The sequence below is a fragment of the Eleutherodactylus coqui genome, chromosome 13 (assembly GCF_035609145.1).
Source record: "Eleutherodactylus coqui strain aEleCoq1 chromosome 13, aEleCoq1.hap1, whole genome shotgun sequence".
Taxonomy (NCBI): Eukaryota; Metazoa; Chordata; class Amphibia; order Anura; family Eleutherodactylidae; genus Eleutherodactylus; species Eleutherodactylus coqui.
The window spans coordinates 28457063-28479113 of record NC_089849.1 but is presented as its reverse complement, the minus strand read 5'-3'; the positions used below and the strand labels follow the sequence as shown (position 1 = coordinate 28479113).

Genomic DNA, 22051 nt, shown 5'->3' with positions numbered 1-22051 from the left:
TCTAACCTGTGCAGGGAGGAGGGGGAAGGTGAGCTGTGACATCACCTATTGTGAATGCTTAATTCTGTGTTACATATATACAGGTGTCACCTTCTATTATACTTCTGCCTGTCATGACAATGAGGTGACTGCTGAAAATTGATCTCTACAATATAGGAAGTGTGAAGCTGCATTTACACACAGATGATCGCTGAAAACTGTCAGTTTCTGACAAATTTTGAGCAATCATTTTGCATAGGTAATAATGGGCTAAATCAGCCATTTAGTACTTCATTGCATGTATTTAGAGAACAGCGGGTGGTCAGCTCTCTAAATACATCACTATTGTTCTCCAGGGGCTGTTAAAGAATGTTATCATCGCTGCCCGCAGAGAACACAGCGCGTGGTCTGTCTTATCTTATCATCCTGATGGATGAGGATTTTATGCGTACCTGAAGTCTGCGATGGATGAAAAGTGCACAGCAAGTGCATGATGGGCGCACATTTACACACAACGGCTATCGCTCAAAAGATGGCTTTTGAGCAATAATCGTTGTGTGTAAAAGGGCCTTACATTTTTAGGCTTAATGGTGAATGTGAGAAATGCAAAAGGTTATTTTTAATATAGATTGGGACATGGGAAAAATAATATACAGGGTGGAGCGCGGTAATTTTCTAATTTGGGAGTGAAATAAAAAAATAATGAACTTGTAAAAACTTTATTTTATATTTTATTTACATTGAACAGTAGTGGAATTTACTAATTATTTGGTTTTAAATATTGTATCTGGCAAATGTTCACCTTCGCTATCCACACACTGCTGCATACGGTTTCTGAAGTTCTCATGCACTCTTTCAAGCATGTCGACTGGTATTCTGGCAATCTCAGCGTCAATATTGTTCCTTAGGTCTTCCAGGGTGTTGCTTTTTTGAGTTGCAGGTTGTGGCAGCGCTGTTGGTCGAAGAGAGGGGAGAGTGGGCGTTGCTTATAGTGGCTGACGGGAAGTTTGTCTGCAGCTGCTTTTCAGTTGCCATCACGCAGTGGACACGTGAGGAGCGTTCATTTTGTGTTGAAGCGTATTTTTCAAATAACCACTCGATCATTGCAATGCAACGTATGCAGCAGTGTGTGGATAGCGAAGGTCAACATTTGCCAGATACAATATTTAAAACCAAATAATTTGTAAATTCCACTACTGTTCAATGTAAAAAAAAAAATAATATAAAGTTTTTACAAGTTCATTATTTTTTTTATTTCACTCCCAAATTAGCAAATTACCGTGCTCCACCCTGTATTTAACACTGGTTACATGCCCTGTATGGTCTCCTGTGATCCACATGGCTGCTGTACAGAACAGTAAATAGTGCGTATATATATATATATATTTTAATATACTATAGGTATTTCATCATTTTCATCATCGCCCTGGTGTAATAAGATGCCAAGATGTTGATTTAATGGACTTCTGTTTACAATTGGTGGCGCAGGAGAGTTTCCCTTTCATGTTCCTACTCATTGTTTGTTCCAAAAGGTTTATTTAAAGAAAAATTCAAGTTTAATGTAAAGAGATTTTACGATGACACATACCTTTTAAAAGGGCCACTCCTGTAATTTTTTTCCCATTCTTTATGTAACTAGCCTCCCCATATACACTACCATTCAAAAGTTTTAGAAAGCCTCAGGTTTTTCCAGTTATTTTTTCACATTAACAGTAAGTTAAAAAAACTTAAAAATAGTATAACATTTTAACCTGAAAAACAACAATAGTTTAAATTTATGGTTTTAACCCAAGGGCTTTTTTTTTAGGGAACACATCAAGGACAGCAGATCTGCAGCACAGAACACAAATTATGGTTTGAAATTGGATGCAAACTATTCCTACAGGTGTCTCAACTTTTGTAGATTACTTTCAAACCATCTGATTCTATACAATCAGTGTTGGAACAGACTGCATTACACCCTCTAGGGCAGGATTTGGACTGTTTTGCTCCTCAGGACAGGACTCTAATAATGGCAAAAATAAGGCAATTAACTAAAGACGACAGACAATTAAAACCCACAGGGACCTTTCACATGGGACGGAGAATTCTGCAACAGCATTGTGGAATATGCCGTCCCTGAATTCTGCATCAAAATCCACACAGCTAATTCTGCTATTTTCAATTCCACACAAAAAGCAGTGCGAATTTTGGTGCTTCTATCTGCAGGTTTTAGAGGTAGTGTGTCAGTAAGAAAGCCAGTCAGTAAGATTGCAAAACATAAACAAAAAAAAATACTTGGGTGGGCCAAACAGAACCTCCCTCAGTGGGCTACTGAAGAATGGGAAAGGGTATTATGGGCTGGTGAATCAAAATTTTACATCTTTGGTTTATCATGCAGGTTTTTTTGTACGCCGCATAGAGGTTTTTTATATGTAGGTGAAAGGATGCTTCCCAAGTGTGTGATACCAACTGTCAAACATGGAGGAGGAAGCGGAATAGTCTGGGGCTCTTTTGCTGGATCCAGAATTGCCAAGTTGCACAGGGTGACTGGCACACAGGACAAAAAAGGCTACCACAGCATTTTTTATATGCCATGCAATACCCTCCTCTGGTTTACACCTAGTTTGTCAGGGGTTCATATTACAGCAAGAGAATAATCCAAAACATACTTCTAGGTTATCAGACATTGGTAGGCTTCAAAGAATGGAATGGCCTGCACCGTCTCCAGACTTATACCCCATTGAGCGTGTCTGGAATGAACTGGACAGATGTGTGAAAACAAAGCAACCTACAAGTGCAGCACATTTATAGGAAATTTTGCAACAATGTTGCAAATAAGTTTCTGAACAATATCTGAATGCACTTGTAGATAGAATTCCTCAATTGTGTAAGGCCCCCTGCACACGGGCGGAAATTCCGCAGCAGGATTTCCTGCAGAATTTCCGCCCGTCACCGCTGCCATAGGATTGTATTAGAAAACGCAATCCTAGGCAGATGGCTGTGATTTGTCCGCATGTTCTATTTCTGTGCGGATCTCGCAGAGGCCCGCACAGAAATGTCTGTGAAGAGCCGCCAGCTCCGCTCAGCGCATGCGCTGGCTGGGCGGCAGCCGGCACATCACAGAGCTTCGAAGACGCCGGGAGCCGCAGGCCTCTGCAGGGGCACGGGTCTGCATCCCACTGCGACAATTCTCGCAGCGGGATCCGACCCGGCCGTCTGCAGGCGGCCTAAAGCTGCTATATCAGCTAGAGGGGGCGCCCTTGAAGAGTGAAAAACATCTAGATTTAATTTGGTGAAACAAAATTAATCTATTATTTTAGATATTTTAACTTACTTGTTTTGTGCTTTCATTTCTAAGGACATTTAAACACATTAAACTGCATAAATATCAGTAAGAACTGGAAAAATGAAGGCGTTCTGAAACTTCTGAACAGCAGCGTGTGTATAAATAAGCTAGTCTTATGTTGTTTTATTATTCCCTTCTATGTGAGAATTCTGTTCAGGTGGGTCATGAGATATTACAGAGACCCTCTGGGAATTACTTGTCTTTCTGTTCCCTCAAAAGAGTCACCATCTCAGTCACCAGAACTTCCTGTATGATAAAATTGCATGCACTTTACCACACAGGTTCCTCACAGAAACTCCTATCACGGTTATTGCTGATGCATAGAGGCTCCTGTCACACAGTTATAAAGACTATTCATCCTCTCTGACCGTATACTTAGTGTCTGTAGCATATTTAGGAGAATATAGAGAGTAATGATAATCATACTGTTCTCCCAACAGGCAGAGATGGTACTGGCCTTAGCTGGTCATGTGACGCTGTGCTGATTCATCATGCAATTAATAGTGCAGCATAAAGGAAGAGGAAGCAGGAAGAAATTTAAAAAAGAAATCAAGATTTTGTCAAATCTATGGCAGACAGGCAGTTGTACTACATGGAATTGACTGCAGTATACATAGGAGAACTCCTGAGTTTGACAGACAACTGTGTTTTAACTGGATTGTCCCTTTAACTCGATAAGGATTAAACACCATAAATATACGGTGCTTGATCCGAGGCTTTTATCCTGCTCCATAGTAAAAATATGGCAAGAGATTAAAGCTCCTGCAACCTAGCAGGTTGGTTCTTTGGATGTCAGTGACAAACGAGGACCCGGAGCAGAAGGCAGAAGCGGTTTACAACTGCTTCTGCCTTCTCTGTCGCAGCCTACATGACGCTCAATGAACACTATGTAGTGAATAAACAAAGCGGAAGTGCCAATTATGTGATTGCGCGGTGCCACCTGGCTCCCGTTACTATGGAAAAGTGAGAAATAATAAAAAAAAAGACACTTGAATATCCCCCAGAGGACTTCCATGATGTCATGGGTGATATAGATGTAAAATAGTTACAAAAAGAAGTTTAAGAAAATGACAGAATAAAAATATATATAAACAAATCAACCTACTGCCCATGCCTAAACTGTCGCCATATCCGCCCTGTAATCCAAGATAATATATCAAGATGTCGAAATAAAATTAGTAACCCACGCCTGTACTTTACTCGTATATTTACTCTAAAATAAACTATACATTTAAAAATAAAGTTTTCTTCCCTCTCTTTTTACAAGTAATGAAGCAAAAAACAGAAAAAATGTAAATTAAAAAAAAAAGATATTAAAAGATAGTCCTATATGTCAGGAAAAAACGCAGCAAAAATAATTTTGGTAGCTGATAAAAAAAATAATAATAATAATAATTGGGCCTTAAAACCACCACATATGTTAAAAACGTTTTAAAAAAGCGTCTGGTCCTTTAGGACCGAAACCCCCTGGTCCCTATGTAGTTAAAGTGGTTTTCCAAGCAGCACCGGCTGTCAGTGCCAGGCGGAGAATGAGAGCTGCGACTGCAATTACAAGCACCGGCCACTACGCGGGTTGGAGCAGCGGCTTCCGCTCCAACCCTGATGTAGCCCGGCCCCGACACCGGTGTAGCCTGGAAACCAACTATAATTTAAAAGTAACAACCTATATGGTCATTTTCACTTTTGCAAAACTATCTGCTGCCAAACTGTAGAAAAATGCCGATATATGCAAGTAAAAAGTGTGATGAACAGACGCTGGCATCCACAGGGATAAATTAGGAATCCTTCTAATGATGTCTTGGTGCGTTCCCTTTTTACATACAATTAAATGACAAGTTATTTCCTGTGATAACTGAATACAACCTCTGTTTTCCCTCCCACTAATTTGTTCACGGAGCATGGAAATTAGACTGTTTCCAAAAAGCCGTACGACTGAAAAGGTTTAATTATTAGATCTTCCTTCTGGTAGAAAGTGTCATTAAGACGTGGCCCTGCAGTAAAGACGCCTCAGAACACATAAGCCCTTCTTGTCGAGCCTCTCATTACAGGCAATCAAGGACTGTTAGGAGAACCTGCTGCTGTCTGTGGAAAGGTAACTAGACACCTGAGAAAATTGGTGTTTGCAAGCAGAAAACCACGATGGGGTAGTTGGATCTGCTTGATGAAGATGGCTGCACGTGGCTCTTTCATCCCTTTGTTTATGCATCAAGTCTGGGCGGAAAGCAATTCATTCGTCTACATTATCACTGAAACAATCCACTCTGCCCGTCTAGGCCATGTTTACCTGTCCTAGGACACCACGCTGCTGGTGAAGGCCGGGATCCTGCTTCACAAACCCCTTTCTCTGCAGCCTCTCATCGCTCTCGGGCATCAATATATCAGTATTCCGCTGAGGGCTTTGAAATCTGAACTTTGCAAGTAATTCAAGTAGTCGTATTATTGTCCATTATTCCTATTCCACACCTTTGTGCACTTGTGACACTACGTTGTGCAATTTAGCAAATCATGTATCTGACTATAGGCAATTTTTCACTGGTCATTTGTGATTCTGCGGGGCAGTACGATTATGGCAATACCAAATTTTAAAAGCAGTAAAACTATAAAACTTAACTTTTTGCCACCACATTCTGACCCCTATATCATTTTTGCATCGATGGAGATGTGTGAGGGTCCGTTATTTGCAGGACAAGCTGTAATGTTTATTGGTACCAATATGGGATTATAGGTATGTATACACACACTGTTACTTTTGATTCCATTTTTATAAGTGGCAGGGTAATCTATAAATTAGTTTTTTTTAAATTAAAAATAGCTGACTTGAACTCGCAATCACTTGATATCCATCACTATATACTACAAGACTTGTACAGTATTGCAGTATCTAGTTTTTAGGCTTTTTTTTATAGGCAGCCTATTAAGCCCAGCCACAGGTAGGGCTTAATGGGCCAAGATCCATGGCAGTCTTGTGATTTTTTTTCTACAAGGCCCCAGGCTGCCATGGCACCTCAAAATCATGACAGACGGGCTAATAAGACACCGGAGGGATTACCCCTCCGCCCAGCTGTCTAGACGATGAAATCAAAGCTGACTGCAGTATTTAAGCAGTGTAAAGGCCACAATTGGAGCTAGCTCTAACTATGTTCTGTTGCTGGTGGCAGTCAGCTGTGAAACAAGTGATATCCACCAGGTATAAAGCAAGCTTAGCCCGATTTCCTTTCATATGACCTCTTGCAACCCATAAAGGATATCAGTCATAGGCTGTTAAGGGGTTAATCTAAAGTGTATGTTCACCTTCCTATTGCCTATAATGGAATCGTCTTTTACACAGGCAGATTATTGCCTGGCAATAGTGCCAGCCCACAACAGAGCAAGTTGATTGGTGCCCATTAGTTTTATCATGCGGTTGGTTCATAGGAACTAGTTTCCATAATTGCTGAATTCACATCTCATTTAAAAGAGAGAATGTGACTCTGACAAACAATCCTTTTTATGCCCGGCCAAAAGATGTGATGAATCACTGTCCATATTCAGACTGGCCGATGATCAGGAACGAACATCTGTTCAGTGAAACGTCAACCCCTGTAAGAGGGCCTTAGGTTAGGGACCAGATACAACCTGCACCCCTCTCTTGCTGTTGGATCTCATGCCATGGGAGGAAAATGATCTACGCTTCAACTGGGATCTGTGACCTTGGCCTGCCTGTGCGCATAAAGCAACATAAGCTATACTGTGGCCTCCGGCTGAATCACCCAAATGCAGCCTTGTCCATATGATTTGCTACAGTGCATCACAATTTAGTCTGTCATAAGATACACGTTTGGTGGGGTTAAGGGCTTTTTACATGGCCAGATGATCTGGCAAGACAGTTTGTAGCAAATGCTCATTCATTGGCTGATTGCATCTTTTGTGCAACTAGTAAAAATCATTGTTGAAGGCAGCGCATCACCCTGTGTGAACGGAGGATATGCTGCTGACAGTGATGAAACTGTATGTGGGATGAAAGATCATATGTTCAATTGTTCATCCACCACACATTGTGAATCGGCCTGTGTGAAGGCCAGGTAAACGAGCGCCGATCTCATTGATCAGCACTCATTGTCCGGCTCACATTGACCCATGTAAAAAGACCCTCAAGTTCTCTACATTTCTTCTCCTGAATAGAGATGCCAATTTGCAAGACTGAAGTTTGTGAAGTAAGACCCAGACCAAGTAAAAACATTATTAAAAATTCACACTACATGTACACACAGTTAAAAATCTGTTGTGGCGCAATTACATGTATGTTTAATGTTACAATGCGTGTATGTATAGAGCCCTTTGTTTACCAGATTTCCAGATCCTTATTGTGCTGCGAGTGGCCTTAGATTTGTGTTTCCCTGTTCCCACATGCAGGGTAATAAGCAAGCCTCAAGCACATAGCCTGCTGAAGGGTCGTCACATGGTCTAGCTCCGACTAGGATTAAAGGGGGACTCGGGTTAGAGGAATATCCTAGTGACCTAAGTGCAATTACTCAAAACTGAAATATAAAATCCCAAATTATATTGGGCAATTGAGAAAGCAGACAAAGTGTCCATAAATATAGTCTGGGGACCCAAACTGTTCGTTGCTAAACATAGCACAACCTAAAGTACTAAAAGACCAGCTCTACCCAATGAGATGGGTCAGAGAAGAACACTAAAGTATAGGGGCTAGGAGACAAGTCTGATACCTTAAGAGTTGCTCAATTACCAGGTTGTTTAGGGAGGTATACACAGTGAAGGAAGAGAGTTGTGTCGGAAAAGAAGGAAACAGGGTTGGGAAAGTACATTGTCCTACACATTAGACTCCACAAAGGGTCTCTTTGGTTTAATGGGCGAAGTCTGGCCCTGCCGAGAGTCCCGAGACAGCTGCCTGTACAGGTTGTCCTGGTAAGCCTGTGCAACAGGCAGTGTTCTGGCCACCTTGACATCAGGATAGGAGGAGGCCTGTGTGACTCTCTCCAATATGTCCCCTCGAGAGCCATTAGCCAGCACACCGTGCGGACCATAGTAGTCGTCTTCAAGCAGATGCCCATTCTGTGCGTTGTTGGTTTTGTTATAAAAGGCGATGTTGCTGATAGAGGAAGGGGGACTGAAGGATTCTTGTTGGGGCAAGATGCCAGGAGATGTGGGACTAAGAACAGTGTCAACAGAGGAGACAGCCCATGTCCGACTCTGCTGGTGGTGATGGGGATGGGGATACTGTTGAGTCCGTGCTGTCTTGTCAATTATTCCCATGAAAGGGGTGGTCCTAGAGCGTGTTGGCTCATTGGGGTAACTTCCTTGGGGTGGGGATACAGGAGACAGCTCATCGCAGAGTCTCTCATAAGCTGGCTTAAGTGGGATCTCCATCTGCTGTATAGATGCAGATGGTCGGAAAGTGGCAGAGAGGCTGGAAGAGGACGAAATACTGTTGCTAGATGGAGAAAAACGAAGTCCTACACTTTGTGAGTGTAACAGTGGTCTTGGAGTAGGCGGGTGAGGCTTGATTTCCCCAGGATTAATATTCACAGGCCTTCTTATAAGATGAGAAACGTCTGGCGAACCTAGTTGGCTGGACTGGCGCTCGAGTTCCATCTTGGTGTGACATACAGGATAATATGATGCAGACTGACTACGACCAATTTGAGGAGTCTGGTTATATCTCATGCCACCTCGATAAGCTGAAGTTGGCCGCTGTGGTATATCTTCCTTGGCAATGCCACCATGCTGGCAAATAGCTCCTGCACTCAAACTCGCCTGTACATGCTGCATTGGACGTCCATCAGCTATAAGACCACCCAGGGAGGCTTGATATACTAATCGGCTTTGACTCATCTCTCCAGAGGAGGTCTGGTATTTACTTGCCATACCATGTGCCACCTGTCCATATGTACCTCCAGGAATTACTGCACTAGAGTGCACTGCAGAACTAGGTTGGTTGCTACGTACAATTTGTGCCTTGGCTGGTTGTAATCTGTGTGCAGGTTGTGGAACTGCAGTGGGAAGCTGTGACATTTGGAAAGATCTCTGAGATATCTTGGACAGTGGAGACTTTGGTCTTCCAGGATGCTGACTTACACACGGCTCTTGTTGATACCTAACTGGAGAACCGGATTGTTGCCTATACATACTCATACTTTCACTAGGAGGGCTAGCTCTATACTGAGGGGCCCTTCGTAATGGTGAAGGTGGTGGGCTAGGGTAGTCCATGACCTGACCTCCTACGGGAGGTGGACTAAAGCGGTAGGAAGAACTCTGATGAGCAGGGGATGTTTGTGGAGGACTAGGGCGATAGTGAGAGTTCTGGTGTGTTGGAGAAAGGGATGGAGAAGTTGATTGATAGCCTTGCCGTGTAGGAGAGCCAACAGAGCTGTTTGATCTAAAGTCAAATACTTGGTGTGAGCCTGACATATAGGCAGAATCCCGATGTGCAGGAGACTGTGGAGGACTTTGCATGCCTTGACATTGTCTTCCTTCGCTCTGTAATCCTACAGGAACACTGTCTAGGTCTTGTTCAAGGTACTCTTCCTCGTAGATGTCTTCCTGTGTGGAATCAATGTCCTCATTTTGGACTTCTGGCTCCGGTTCATCTTGTAGCTCCTGGACTTCTTCCTCTTGCTCGACTTGCCTACATTCCTCTTCTACTCTCATAAGAAGCCTCTGGATTTCTCGATTGTTTGGGCAAAGCTGGATTGCTTCATTCAGGTCTTCCAAAGCTGCTGTAAATTGTCTTTAAGATAAACGTAAATACAAAATTTTAATAAGCCAAAAGCCCAAAAGGATTGAACATATATTTCATCAAAGTGGGTTCAGCGGATGGATCTAGTTCAGCCTCACCTGCTACTCCGCTTGGCCCTGGCTCGAGCATAGTATGCCTCATATGACTTTGGTTTCAACTCCAGAGCTTTAGTAGCAAATTCCTCTGCCATTCCAAAGTCCTGCAAGAACAAACAGGTTGTGAGGCAATGTTTTTCCATAAAAATACGAATGAACGCAAAAAAAAAATTATATAATAAATTATAATAGATGTCATCTATTCAGAGCCCATTACCGGCAATGAGCACCCTATGTCTATTTGTATGTAAACTTGTAAAATGCCCTAACATTTTTCCGTTGATGTATTGTAGCTTGATGAGGATGGTTTGCAGTACCAAGCCCAGCCACTGCAAAAACAAAAAGTTTCCAATGAAGTGAATGGGAACTTTGCCTGTTATACGTACCCTGGCAACTGCAGTAGGAACAAAGCGGTCTGCTTCCTGCAGAAAACTGTTCAGCACACGTGCAGATTGGCTCCAAGAGTTGCTGTTTGGTGGGGATTCCAGGCGACAGACTCTCACCAATCTACTATTAATAACCTACCCTTAAGGACAGGCCATCAATAGTTTTCAACTGGACAACCCCTTTAGATTTCCAAAACACCTTGATCCTTTAATTTTTTTTTCTTCTATAGACTTAAAGTAGTGATTCTTTGATTATATCAGGTAAAAATTATGATATTTTCTTCGGCAAAGATATGTTGCCATTATTTAGTTGCTACATCAGAACAGCAGCAAGAAAAAAAAAATATGGTGCTGGCTGACCATACAAGTAGAAAACTTCTGCTCTTGATCCATATCGGAAGGGCAACTTTACTAGAATACACATTTTTTTCTTTATGTTAGTCCCTTAATGGGCCACTCCAGAGAGAAGACATTTTTCCATCCCTGCCCCACTTACCTGTCTATCACACTCTGCACATCTCCTATGTATATTGCTTTCATTTCAATGCAGTGCAGTCCGATACTTATCAGACACAGTCTTGATTTTTAGATTTCCCCGTTTCTCTTCCTCTAAGCTGTGCTATCAATATGATTAAGCATTAGCACTTGACGAGCTAGAATCAGTGCCATCTGTGCCTGCTGGGAGGACAGTGTGATTATCATTATCCTCTACATTCTCCTAAATAAGCTAAAGATCATACAGATGGATTTTTTCTTATTTTGACTGCCGTGGCGTGTTACGTTCTCTTTATAATACGCCTAACCGAATTTTTGCATAGCTCGACATTCAACGGACTGCAATGGCCTACGCAATTAGCATGAGGTGCCAAATGTTCATTTAAAGAAGAATAATAATCATCAGCAGTAATAGAGATAGAATTTTCTGACAACCCCTCCCCACCATGAAAAGCCTGTCTAGAACAGTCCATATAATTTCATCATGCAGGAAGTTCTGGTGACTGAAATAGTAATTGCTGGAGAGAACAGACAAACAAGTAATATCCAGGAGATCAAAATGAGATTGCTTGACCACCTGAAGAGAAGGGGTTTTCAGATAGAAAGGCATAACTAACCAAGGTAATAACAGTAGACATATATATACAGGGGACTAGTTACATAATGAATGAAAAAGAAAATTTTACTGGAGTGACCCTTTAATGACTGAAGTATTTATGTTGTAGATGAAAAGAAACCTTATTAGCAATTGTATGCACATACTTGTTGAACAGACCTAATGTTTTTATTTCTTGGGCTACCATAATACTTTTGCAATTTTAGTGATATGTTGTGCCGTTTTTTTTTTTTAGTTTATAGAATTTTTTTTTGTTTTACATGGTATAATGTGTACAAAAAGAAAAAATATTTACTCTTAAGGGCAAATGGGGAGCTCGAACTTGCTGCCCAAACTGCAGGCATCATGTCATAGAGCAGGAGGAGCTGAACAGATTGATATATAGGTTTATGGGGAAAGATTATATGCAACTTGTATTCAATTTATATCTCTGCTCCTTTTGAACTGAACAGTCCAGTGGGCGGCCCCATCAGTGAGTCCAGTGGGCGGGCCCCATCAGTGAGTCCAGTGGGGGGGCCCCATCAGTGAGTCCAGTGGGGGGGCCCCATCAGTGAGTCCAGTGGGGGGGCCCCATCAGTGAGTCCAGTGGGGGGGCCCCATCAGTGAGTCCAGTGGGGGGGCCCCATCAGTGAGTCCAGTGGGGGGGGCCCCATCAGTGAGTCCAGTGGGGGGGCCCCATCAGTGAGTCCAGTGGGGGGGCCCCATCAGTGAGTCCAGTGGGGGGGCCCCATCAGTGAGTCCAGTGGGGGGGCCCCATCAGTGAGTCCAGTGGGGGGGCCCCATCAGTGAGTCCAGTGGGGGGTTCTTTCATCAGCCCGCTCAGCTCCTCCTGCTCTACAACATGATGCCTGCAGTTTGGACAGCAACTTCGAGCTAACAGATTTCTTTTAAGTTCTTTATTCTTTAGATTTGCAAATTCACAGTAAAAGTATTAGAACGGGTTCCCTATTTTTTCCAATCATACTGGTGTGTAATATGTAAAGTCTTTGGTAAAAGGGGCAGCTATGGTGACACACTATACGTCAGAGTAATATGTCAAAAGTTTTGATCAGTGAGGGCCCTGAGTGCGGGGATTTTTGCTGATCACTGACATGAAGGAGCTGTAGTGCTCAGCCCAGTCCTGTGCCCCTTCGATTGTCATCATTCCTTATCTTTTCCTGGCAGCTGAAGGTGGACACATAGACTTTTATAGACATCTGTGTGTCTGTCCTCAATTGCAAACAACAAAAGTTAAGAAAAAAAGATATATAAAATACAATATAAAAACAACCACCAATGATTTTTTTAACTTTTGTTTGTTGCGGTTTTGTACTGTAACTAGATCATCCATAGAAGCAACTCTGCCATGCTGGCAGTCACCAGGTTCAACAGAAGCAGTGATGTTTCCACTGCCTCGATTCACTGCACAGCACTGGCTAAGACTTATGTAGGCTGCAAAAGCAAAAACGATAGCAGTTGTCCATAGACCACTGCTGTCTCTTCCTCAAGGTCACTGAGTGTTTCGGACACCTGAGTATCCCAATCTGCTACATCACAGGAGCTTTAACCATACTCTGTATATTTAAAAGACTAATTAGCAAGTTTTCATCTGTGCAGTCAGTAACCATTGCCAAGCTTAAAGCTGCTCCTGAAGTGGATAAGCTAATTACTTGGCCATAGCACACCCACCTTTAGTAGCCATCGCACTGACCACCCAGAGGTTTTTCAATGTGTGCTCTGTCCTTTTTCTCCAACTTTAAACTACTAATATTTTTTCTGCCTGTTTGTAGTCAATTTATGAATTTCCAACTAATGCAGTAAATTAGGATTTTCGTGAATAATTTTACTTGTGTGAAACTTGACAGAGTAACTGCACTTTTAAAAAAACTTTTGGCATGTCAAAGTAGCATGTCAAAAGTTTTGATCGGTGAGGGCCCCGAGTACTGATATTCTTGCTGATCACTAAAATGAATGAGCTGCAGTGCGCACCCGAGTGCTGTAATCCTGCGATTGTCATCATTCCTCGTCGGCTTCTCCTGGCAGCTGAAGACAGACACAAATGCTTTTATAGACATCTATGTGTCTATTCTCAATTGCAAAGAGGAGCTGACAGTCAATGAAGACAACTGAAGGGGCTTAACACTATGGTGAGCACTTTATATTGGCAATCAGCACCCAGACCCCCCTACTGATCAAAACTTCGGCCTTGTCACTCTGGCACGTCAAAATTTTTAAAAAGCGCAGACTCTTTAAATACAACCTGGAAGCCAAAATAAACATCAAGATGAAGAGGAAGAATACTCACGTTCATCTTCCGACGACATCGGGACAGGTTGAGTAAAAGTGACACTTTCAGTTCTCGAAAAGTTTTTAGATCTTCTCCAAAGCCCTCCCGAGGAAACTTCTTCATGGCGTACTGGTACCTCTGTGCAGCTTCTTTTACTTTCCCTTTCTGAGGGAGTAAAGGGATTCGATCTCACAAATATTATGCTCTCCATAAACACAACCCCTTCCTTAGCCATTGGCAAATATTTGTCTACTACTCTCTCATCAGCTCTCTGCTCCCCTTTACTGTTAACCTAGCTTCAGGTTCCTTTAAGTGTTTAGAGTCCAGAGGTCACCACCTTTGGCATCCGTTGGGTGAACAGAGACTTATGGATATGTTTGCCAGAACTTTCCTGTTGTGTAATGCAAATGTAGGGCTCTAATACAATGTGAGCAGAGCGTAACCTCTCTATAAAGTCTTCTAGGATCTTGCTGCACTCTATCCCCCCTCTGCCTCAATCTTCTTTCAATTTTGCCACTTAGGGCCCTTTACATGGGGCGACTTTTCAAACCACTGACAAACTGTTGGCAGAAGGTCATACCGTGATGAACTGATGGGCATTTCCAACAAAATAATAGAAGAAATGATTTTCGAAGTGACTTAAATCCAACAGTTGCCATTTATCACAAAAACTGGATTTACTGTGGTGGACACTTTGCAGTGAATATTTTGTAGCTTTTGAGTGATTTTGGCTATACCATATCGACAATGATACAGTATACATCATGAAAAGTACGGAACCACTCTTGCCTCTATTTCTTCGGAAAACGGATGTAAGTCCCTTTGCAAATCGCCTCTTAAATCCTGCCTATGAGGGGGAGCTTCACTGTGGCTTAGTGAAGGCTGTTGTGAGAGTCATGTACTAGACGTTAATGTCTTGAGAAAGTGTCACTATGGAAACATTTACGGATTGCGCCAGAGATAATTTTACGGTGGCATCACTGACGGTCGAGTTTCATTATTTACTATTTATTCTTCATTTACAATAATGATTACAAACACTAAAGGCTATTGGGCTTTTATATACTTCATAAACAATTAGTTGGTCAGTGGAAATGAGGATGATCAACAATAAAAATCATTCATCCTCATTGATAGTGCTGCTATAAAAATTAATTGGCGGTTCAGTTGGTAAAAATAAAAGTATAGGAGGCATTGCTGCCTAGTAATGTTGAGCGAACCAAACCGGTAAAACCTTGTTTTGAGTCAAACTGCTAAAAATTCACTCATCACAAACCCGAAATGAGCTTTTTAGCGAAGTTCTACCTGAAACTGGTCTACTGGTTCAGTTTGCTCAACACTAGTCCTTAATACTTGTGTATAACACTGTCTAAGACCCATAAAAGCCCAGTATAACATCCTCAGAGTGTTATACAGGGCTTTTATGGTTAGTAGACAGTGCTATATAGGACTTTTGTTGAACTTCCAGTATAGAACGAAAAACTCTTTTCGAATGTTTGGTGAACTGGCCAAATCAAATTTTAAAAAGTTTACACATCACTACTGCCTAGCACAGGCCCCTCACATGAGCCAATGCTGGGCAGCCATGACCCTCCTCACTTGGCAGGAAAGAGGATTCACTTTCCTGGAATCATCTTGCTGGAAATGTTTCTCAAGTTCTTGCATGACGGACCCCCAACTGTTTGTCAGTAGTTCGAAAATCTGTAGTGTGTAAACCAACCTTTACCTTACACATCTCATCTTCCATAACTCTCCCCCAGTCTTCTCACCTTGTAGAACATGTCTCCCTCTTCCATCAGTTTACTCAGCAGAATGACCATGATGTCTGGTTTGGATGTTGCCATGGCCCAGGTGGCTGGACCTGTAGTGTACAGGATGCATGATGGGTAAAAAAACTAATACAATGCAAGGGAAGAACCAAACAGGAGAAGGAAGAAAAATCAAGAGGAAGAAGAAGATACAACATTGGGAGTCATACAAATGGGAGACAGAGAGGACCAGGTGAAACAAGAGACCAGGGCTAGATGTAGAATGGTACAGATAAAAATACTGGGAGCTGGGGCAAAAATATAGCTGAAATCTAAGAGGTCTTTATATGTACTAAGGAGGTTTAAGACCAATGCTAAGGTCAATGTCAATGTCCACTACAAATGGAGAAAATTACAATTTTGCACAGTAATTGTAAGGACAATTTTCTGTCCTACCAGCAAATAGGACCAAAAAACAGGAACCATTTTACGATGCTAAGATCACTTCTAGAAAGGCAAAGAAAACCTACGACTAAAACTAAAAGAAGGGCAGGTAGCCTTTTATTATTATTAATATACATCAATCAGCCATACCATTAAAACCACCTGCATCGTACCGCCAAACTACTTCAATTCGTCAAGACATGAACCCAGCAAGACCTCTGAAGACGTCCTGTACGATCTAACAGCAAGACGTTAGCAGTGGATCCTTTAAAGTGGTATTCCCATGTCAGCTTATCATAGCCGAGATGGGAAACCGCTGCCATGGCCAACAGCCACCTGGCCGGAGCCTACAGAGACAGCCAAGCACTTCAGCCCAGCGCTGTTCCCATAGCTCTAACTGAAGTCAATGGGAGCTACAGAAACAGCATATCGCGGCATACTACACGGTTTTTATAGCTTTCATTCACTTTAAAAAGAGCTACAGAAACAGCCCTGGGCTGTTTCCAACAGGTGGTCAGAAACAGAAGGCCGGGTTTTCCCATGTGAGCCAAAAAAAGCCAAGACTGTAATCCCCTTTTAAGTCCTATAAGTTGTGAGGTGCGGCATCCATGGATAGAACCTGTTTTTCTAGCAATAAAAGCGGCCATATACTTACCAATGTACTAATACAAGAGGGCACGTAAAAACAGCACATCCCTCAACATGCAGACAGGTTAAAAAAGCTATATGGATGAGCAATTGCCAGTGTCCGTGTGGTTCAGGGCAGCCCGTTGGATTACAATATGGTGTCATTAATAGGCTGTAAGCCTGCATGTTGCACTGCATGTACTATGTGGCCTGACACCCTGTATATGCCTTTTTTGTGCCAGAATAGTACCAAGCAGCCACCCTGTTCAATATAAGGAAGGTGTGTAAGAGGTTGGTCATCATTAGAGATGAGCGAGCATACTCGCTAAGGGCAATTGCTCGATCGAGCATTGCCCTTAGCGAGCACCTGCCCGCTCAGGAGCAAAGATTCGGCTGCCGGCGGCGGGCAGGGGAGAGCGGGGAGGAACAGAGGGGAGATCTCTCTCTCTCCCTCTCCCCCCCCCCCCCCCCGCTCCCCCCTGCTCATGGCCGCAACTCACCTGTCACCCGCGCCGGCAGCCGAACCTTTTCCGAGCGGGGAGATACTCGCTAAGGACAATGCTCGATCGAGTAATTGTCCTTAGCGAGTATGCTTGCTCATCTCTAGTCATCATTATCCTGGCATCTGTGCAACTGCTCCTCCATATAGCAGTTTGGCTGCCTGCATGTTGAAGGATGTGGTCTTTTTACTTGCCCTCCCGTATTAGTACTTTGGTAAGTATATGCCCGCTTTCTGTGAGTTCTTTGTTTATATTTTCCTTTTGTAGCACATCCCATAGATGCTCGATTGAGTTGAGAACTACGGAATTTGGAAGCCAAGTTATTATTTTGATCTCTTTGTCATGTTACTCACCCCATTCCTGAATAATCTGAGTGGGGTTGGACGCATTATCCTGTGAAAGAGGACACTGCCATTATCTTTGGTCTGCAGAATAGCTAGGTAGGGGTACATGCCACTTCCGTATTATACCAGGATTCCAAGATTTCCAAGCAGTAAATTGCCAACAATATTACACTTCCTCCGCTGACGTAGAATCATAGAATGGTAGAGTTGGAAGGGACCTCGAGGGTCATCGGGTCCGACCCCCTACTCAGTGCAGGATTCACTAAATCATCCCAGACAGATATTTGTCCAGCCTCTGTTTGAAGACTTCCATTGAAGGAGAACTCACCACCTCCCGTGGCAACCTGTTCCACTCATTGATCACCCTCACTGTCAGAAAGTTTTTTCTAATATCTAATCAGTCTCTCCTCCCTTTCAGTTGCATCACATTGCTTCTAGTCTTTCCTTGTGAAAATGAGATGATGCTCGTCTTCTTCATGTAAGTGCACCCTGGTGCAATCTCTTCCCCAAGTAAGCGATTGCATGCACACAACTGTCCACAGGACATAAAAGAATATCCGATACATCTGACAAAGCCGTCTTCTTCTATTTCACCATTGTCCATTTCCGATTCGTACACGCCCAACGTAGGTGCTTTCATAGGGGGACTGGGGCACTCTAACTTGTCTGTGGCTACACAGTCACATAACCAGCAAGCTGTGATGCCTTATGTGATCTTAGACCTTTCTATTATCACCAGCAGGAGCATTTTCAGCAATCCGTACTACATTAGCTCTTCTGTGGAATTGGACCAGACGGACTAGTCTTCCCTCCCCATATGCATCAATGAGCCTTGGTCCCCATGACCCTGTTCACCGGTGGTCCTTCTTCAGATCCCTTTTTGGTAGGTACAAAACAATACATACCGGAAACACCTCACAAGACCTGCCATCCTAGAGATGATCTGACCTAGTTGTCTACACATCACAATTTGGCTTGTGTCAAGTTATTCAGACCCTTACGCTTGCCCATTTTTCTGCTTCCGACACATCAACTTCAAGAACCGACTGTTTACTTTGTGCTTAATATATTCCACTTGTGATAATCACTATTATCACAAGATAATCAATGTTATTCCCTTTGCCTGTCAGTGGTTTTCATCTTATGGCTGATCTGTGTATACATTATTTAAGCTCTGTTCACATTCGCTCCCCATTGCAGATTCAATGACGCGCTATATTTTTCGGTAAAATGGCAGCAGCCACGACTGAAACCTGATGGACCTCATTATACTTAATGGGGTCCATTGGGCACCGTTTATGTTCATGTGATAGATTTGTCCCCGGCTTGCATTTCATTTTTCTGTTCCTATGACAGAACAGAAAAACGTAACACGCGACACAGATGTGAACAGAGACTCTCTTGACGAAATGACTCATCGCTTTCGTTTTTTTTTCAGGATTATGGGATATTAGGAAGATTATATAACAAGCAGAGCCATAGATATAAAGGCTTGTGCTGCTGCTGATCTCTTATCCTCAATGTATCTTCCCGTAATTAAATGTTCAATTCATATTCATGATACACCACAGGTATCAAAGCTATCTGATTAGAACACTAATGAGTATTTAGCACTTTTGCCATGGATAATAATGAATAGATCTGTAAAAAAAAAAAGTGTCATCTCGCCAAAGGGAGACGACGCTGTGGCCACTAGGGGGACCTTTATCAACATGCAAAGTGAATATTTAATAGGCGTTGATGTGCTTCCATACCACAATGCACATGGTAGGCGCACTAAATGCTGCTCCACTACGGTATGTCAGGAGGTTAATGAATAGCTTAATTAGTCTCTTAGTAAATGTGCATATCTGGTAAGGCATGCGGAGCAAAGCTGTGAGCAAAGTTCTAACCTTTTGGGCGACTTGGTAAGGTCTGACAGCCTTAAAGCAGCAAATAGGGTCGGGATTGTAAATAAAAGAGACGACGGGGGTTGGAGGTGGGGGGTGGAGGTGAACCGGGAGGGGTAGGGGGGGTGAACCGGGGGTGGGGTTTGGAACGGGACAGTGAGAAAAAAGTGGCACGTGATAAATGCAATATTGGTAGACAAAAAGAGACATGGTGGGGAGGAGTGAAGGAGTGGACAGACATAAGGAGTCGGAATAGGGGCGAATCGTAGCACAGGGAAAGGTGGTGGAGTGAAGATAACGGACAAGGGGGTGTAGCATACAAGGACAAAAATTGGAGAGCAAGGAGAATAAAGGGGAGGAACGGAATGGTGTCAAAGCAATTGTGACAAAAGGTAGTGAGTGAGGGAGCGTGGGGGTAACAGATGGAGTGACGGAGGAGAGAAAACAAACCATGTAGCAGGAGTGAGAAAGCAGCGAGCACAGAAGCTTAATGCCTGAGCAGCAGATAATAAACAAGCAGCCGTGACGGGGGAGCGAACCGGTGACGGACATTACAACACGCAGGGACAAAGATTCTGGCAGCTGGGAAATTAACCAGGGATCTTATTCTGCTAGCCCAATCGCCGAATCAGTGAATTGTAAAGGGGCCGGGGGGCCGCTGCTGGTTGACATGCAAACCATGCTGTACTTTATAGCCGCTTTTCTGGTCTGTCTGTGGACTAAATTGAGACAAATCCACAATATGCGGCGGAAGCGGACAAGGACATGCAAGCCTGCGTATAGTGACATTAAACAGAATGGGAAACTTAACATCTGGACAACTGTGTTTCCACCGGGGAGAGGGTGGCAACGGTAGGAGGTCACCGCGCTCTCGCATACCTATTTTGGCTCCTTTCTTCAGAAGGGCTACCACTACAGATGTGTTCCTGCAGCCCACCGCTCTGTCGAGGGGGCGCATCCCGCTGTAATCCACATGTTCAATCATTGCACCATGGTCCACCAGGAACTGCACCTGCAAACATACAGAGCAAATACCGGTTATGTGACGAAGAATGACGATTCTGAACTGCTCTAGACTCAACTCAGGAAATTTAAAAAAAAAATGGAAGCAATAGAATTTACTAACCACATCAGCATCTCCATAAAAAGCGGCCAGATCCAGCGGTGTGCGTCCGTTTTTGTCAGCATGGTCGGTGGCAGCTCCGTTTTCTACTAACAACCTCACCACCGCAAGATGCCCCTTGAGGCAGGCCCAACTCAGAGCGGTCAATCCCTCCTTGTCCATGAGACCAATGGAAGCTCCTTTAAGGTACAACAATAAATCAGTAAGTGGGTATATAATGGCAAGTCACACCTCTCCCATCTCCTTGCCAATATTGGTACAGACCGAGTCAAATTTTTTAATCATCTGCCATTTGTTATACTAGTTTGCCTCATTTGGCACAGGTAAGGGTACATTTAAAGGGACAGTAAGTACAGAAAGTGCACAAACTACCATCCCAGCACATCCGCCCTTAATATTCTCCTTTTCTTCGATCCGATTTGGTTTCATATAATAGATAAAGAAATCTGTGTCCCACGAGATCAGCCATGTCCGCTCTCCCCCTCATTATGCCATGTCTGGCTGTAAGATAACTGGCTGCAGCAGGAGCCTCTCCCCTAGGCTCTGTCTACTTTTGAAAAATAGATTAAGCCCCACCCCTTAGCTATTAACAAGTAGCCAAAAAAGGAGCAGATCAGCAGGAAATGAACCCTTGTTTTCTCTACAGACGGTTTCAGAATTGTGCGGTTAGCTGCAAACAGTGGCTGGGAAACTATATTGCTTGCCAGGGTTAGTGCCCCTTATAGCTGGCCACAGACATGAGCTTTACTCATCACCCTCATTTCTATGCGGTATACACAGTGGTTATTTGACCCTGGCCATCAGATAAAAGATGGATTGGAAAGGATGAATTGTAAGTGGTTCCTGGCAGTAGCTTATGTCCCTCCCCTACTGAAGTATACACACTGGGCTAATCCAAGCAGAACTGGTGATGGAGGAGTTGGGCAGAGCTGACAGCTAGCGCAGGTCTATGGCCAGCTTTACTGTATGCAATCGTTAGGTCAATAAATCATACTGCTATTCACTATACTTACAGAATGGAACTGTTTATCTGGGAATTATTACAATGACTATTCAGTGACGTGCATTTGCTTAATCCCTTACGGACCAAGCACTGTAAATTTACGGCGCTTGGTCCTGAGCTTATATCCAGCCCGATTACAGAAATACGGCGCAGGATTAATGCCCCTGATCCTGCAATCAAGCAGCAGCAGGTTGGGTCCTAAGCTGTTAGTCAAGCTGAGAACCCAGAGGAGATAGGAGGAGCATTTTTTAACCGTTTCTGCCTTCACCTTTCGCCAGTACATAGCGCTCAATGAGCGCTATGAACTAGAAAGTGGAAGGGTTTCTTCCACTACGCAAGTCGGCAGTCACATGAACCCCCTGGCACACCAGAGCTGCAGGGTCCTAGCAGACCCTGATCAGCTCTGCCAGTGACTGATGTCACTACAGGGGATGTTTTCCCTGTAACTGGGGCTCCTATGGATGCCTCA

At 43.3% G+C, this 22051-nt stretch overlaps 1 protein-coding gene across 1 annotated transcript in view; it reads right to left on the bottom strand.

Annotated features, from left to right (window-relative positions):
- Nucleotides 1-1232: 1232 nt before the first annotated feature.
- The window catches only part of TANC2 (tetratricopeptide repeat, ankyrin repeat and coiled-coil containing 2), a 469518-nt gene continuing 448699 nt past the window's right edge, over nt 1233-22051 (bottom strand). Inside the window, exons 23-28 of the mRNA XM_066587526.1 lie at nt 20583-20758; nt 20336-20468; nt 15674-15765; nt 13923-14069; nt 10145-10245; nt 1233-10037 (exon numbers count right to left, since the gene is read on the bottom strand). Of these exons, the coding sequence (XP_066443623.1) occupies nt 8120-10037; nt 10145-10245; nt 13923-14069; nt 15674-15765; nt 20336-20468; nt 20583-20758 (2567 nt within the window). The 3' untranslated portion in view covers nt 1233-8119. The remainder of the gene's footprint in view (nt 10038-10144; nt 10246-13922; nt 14070-15673; nt 15766-20335; nt 20469-20582; nt 20759-22051) is intronic.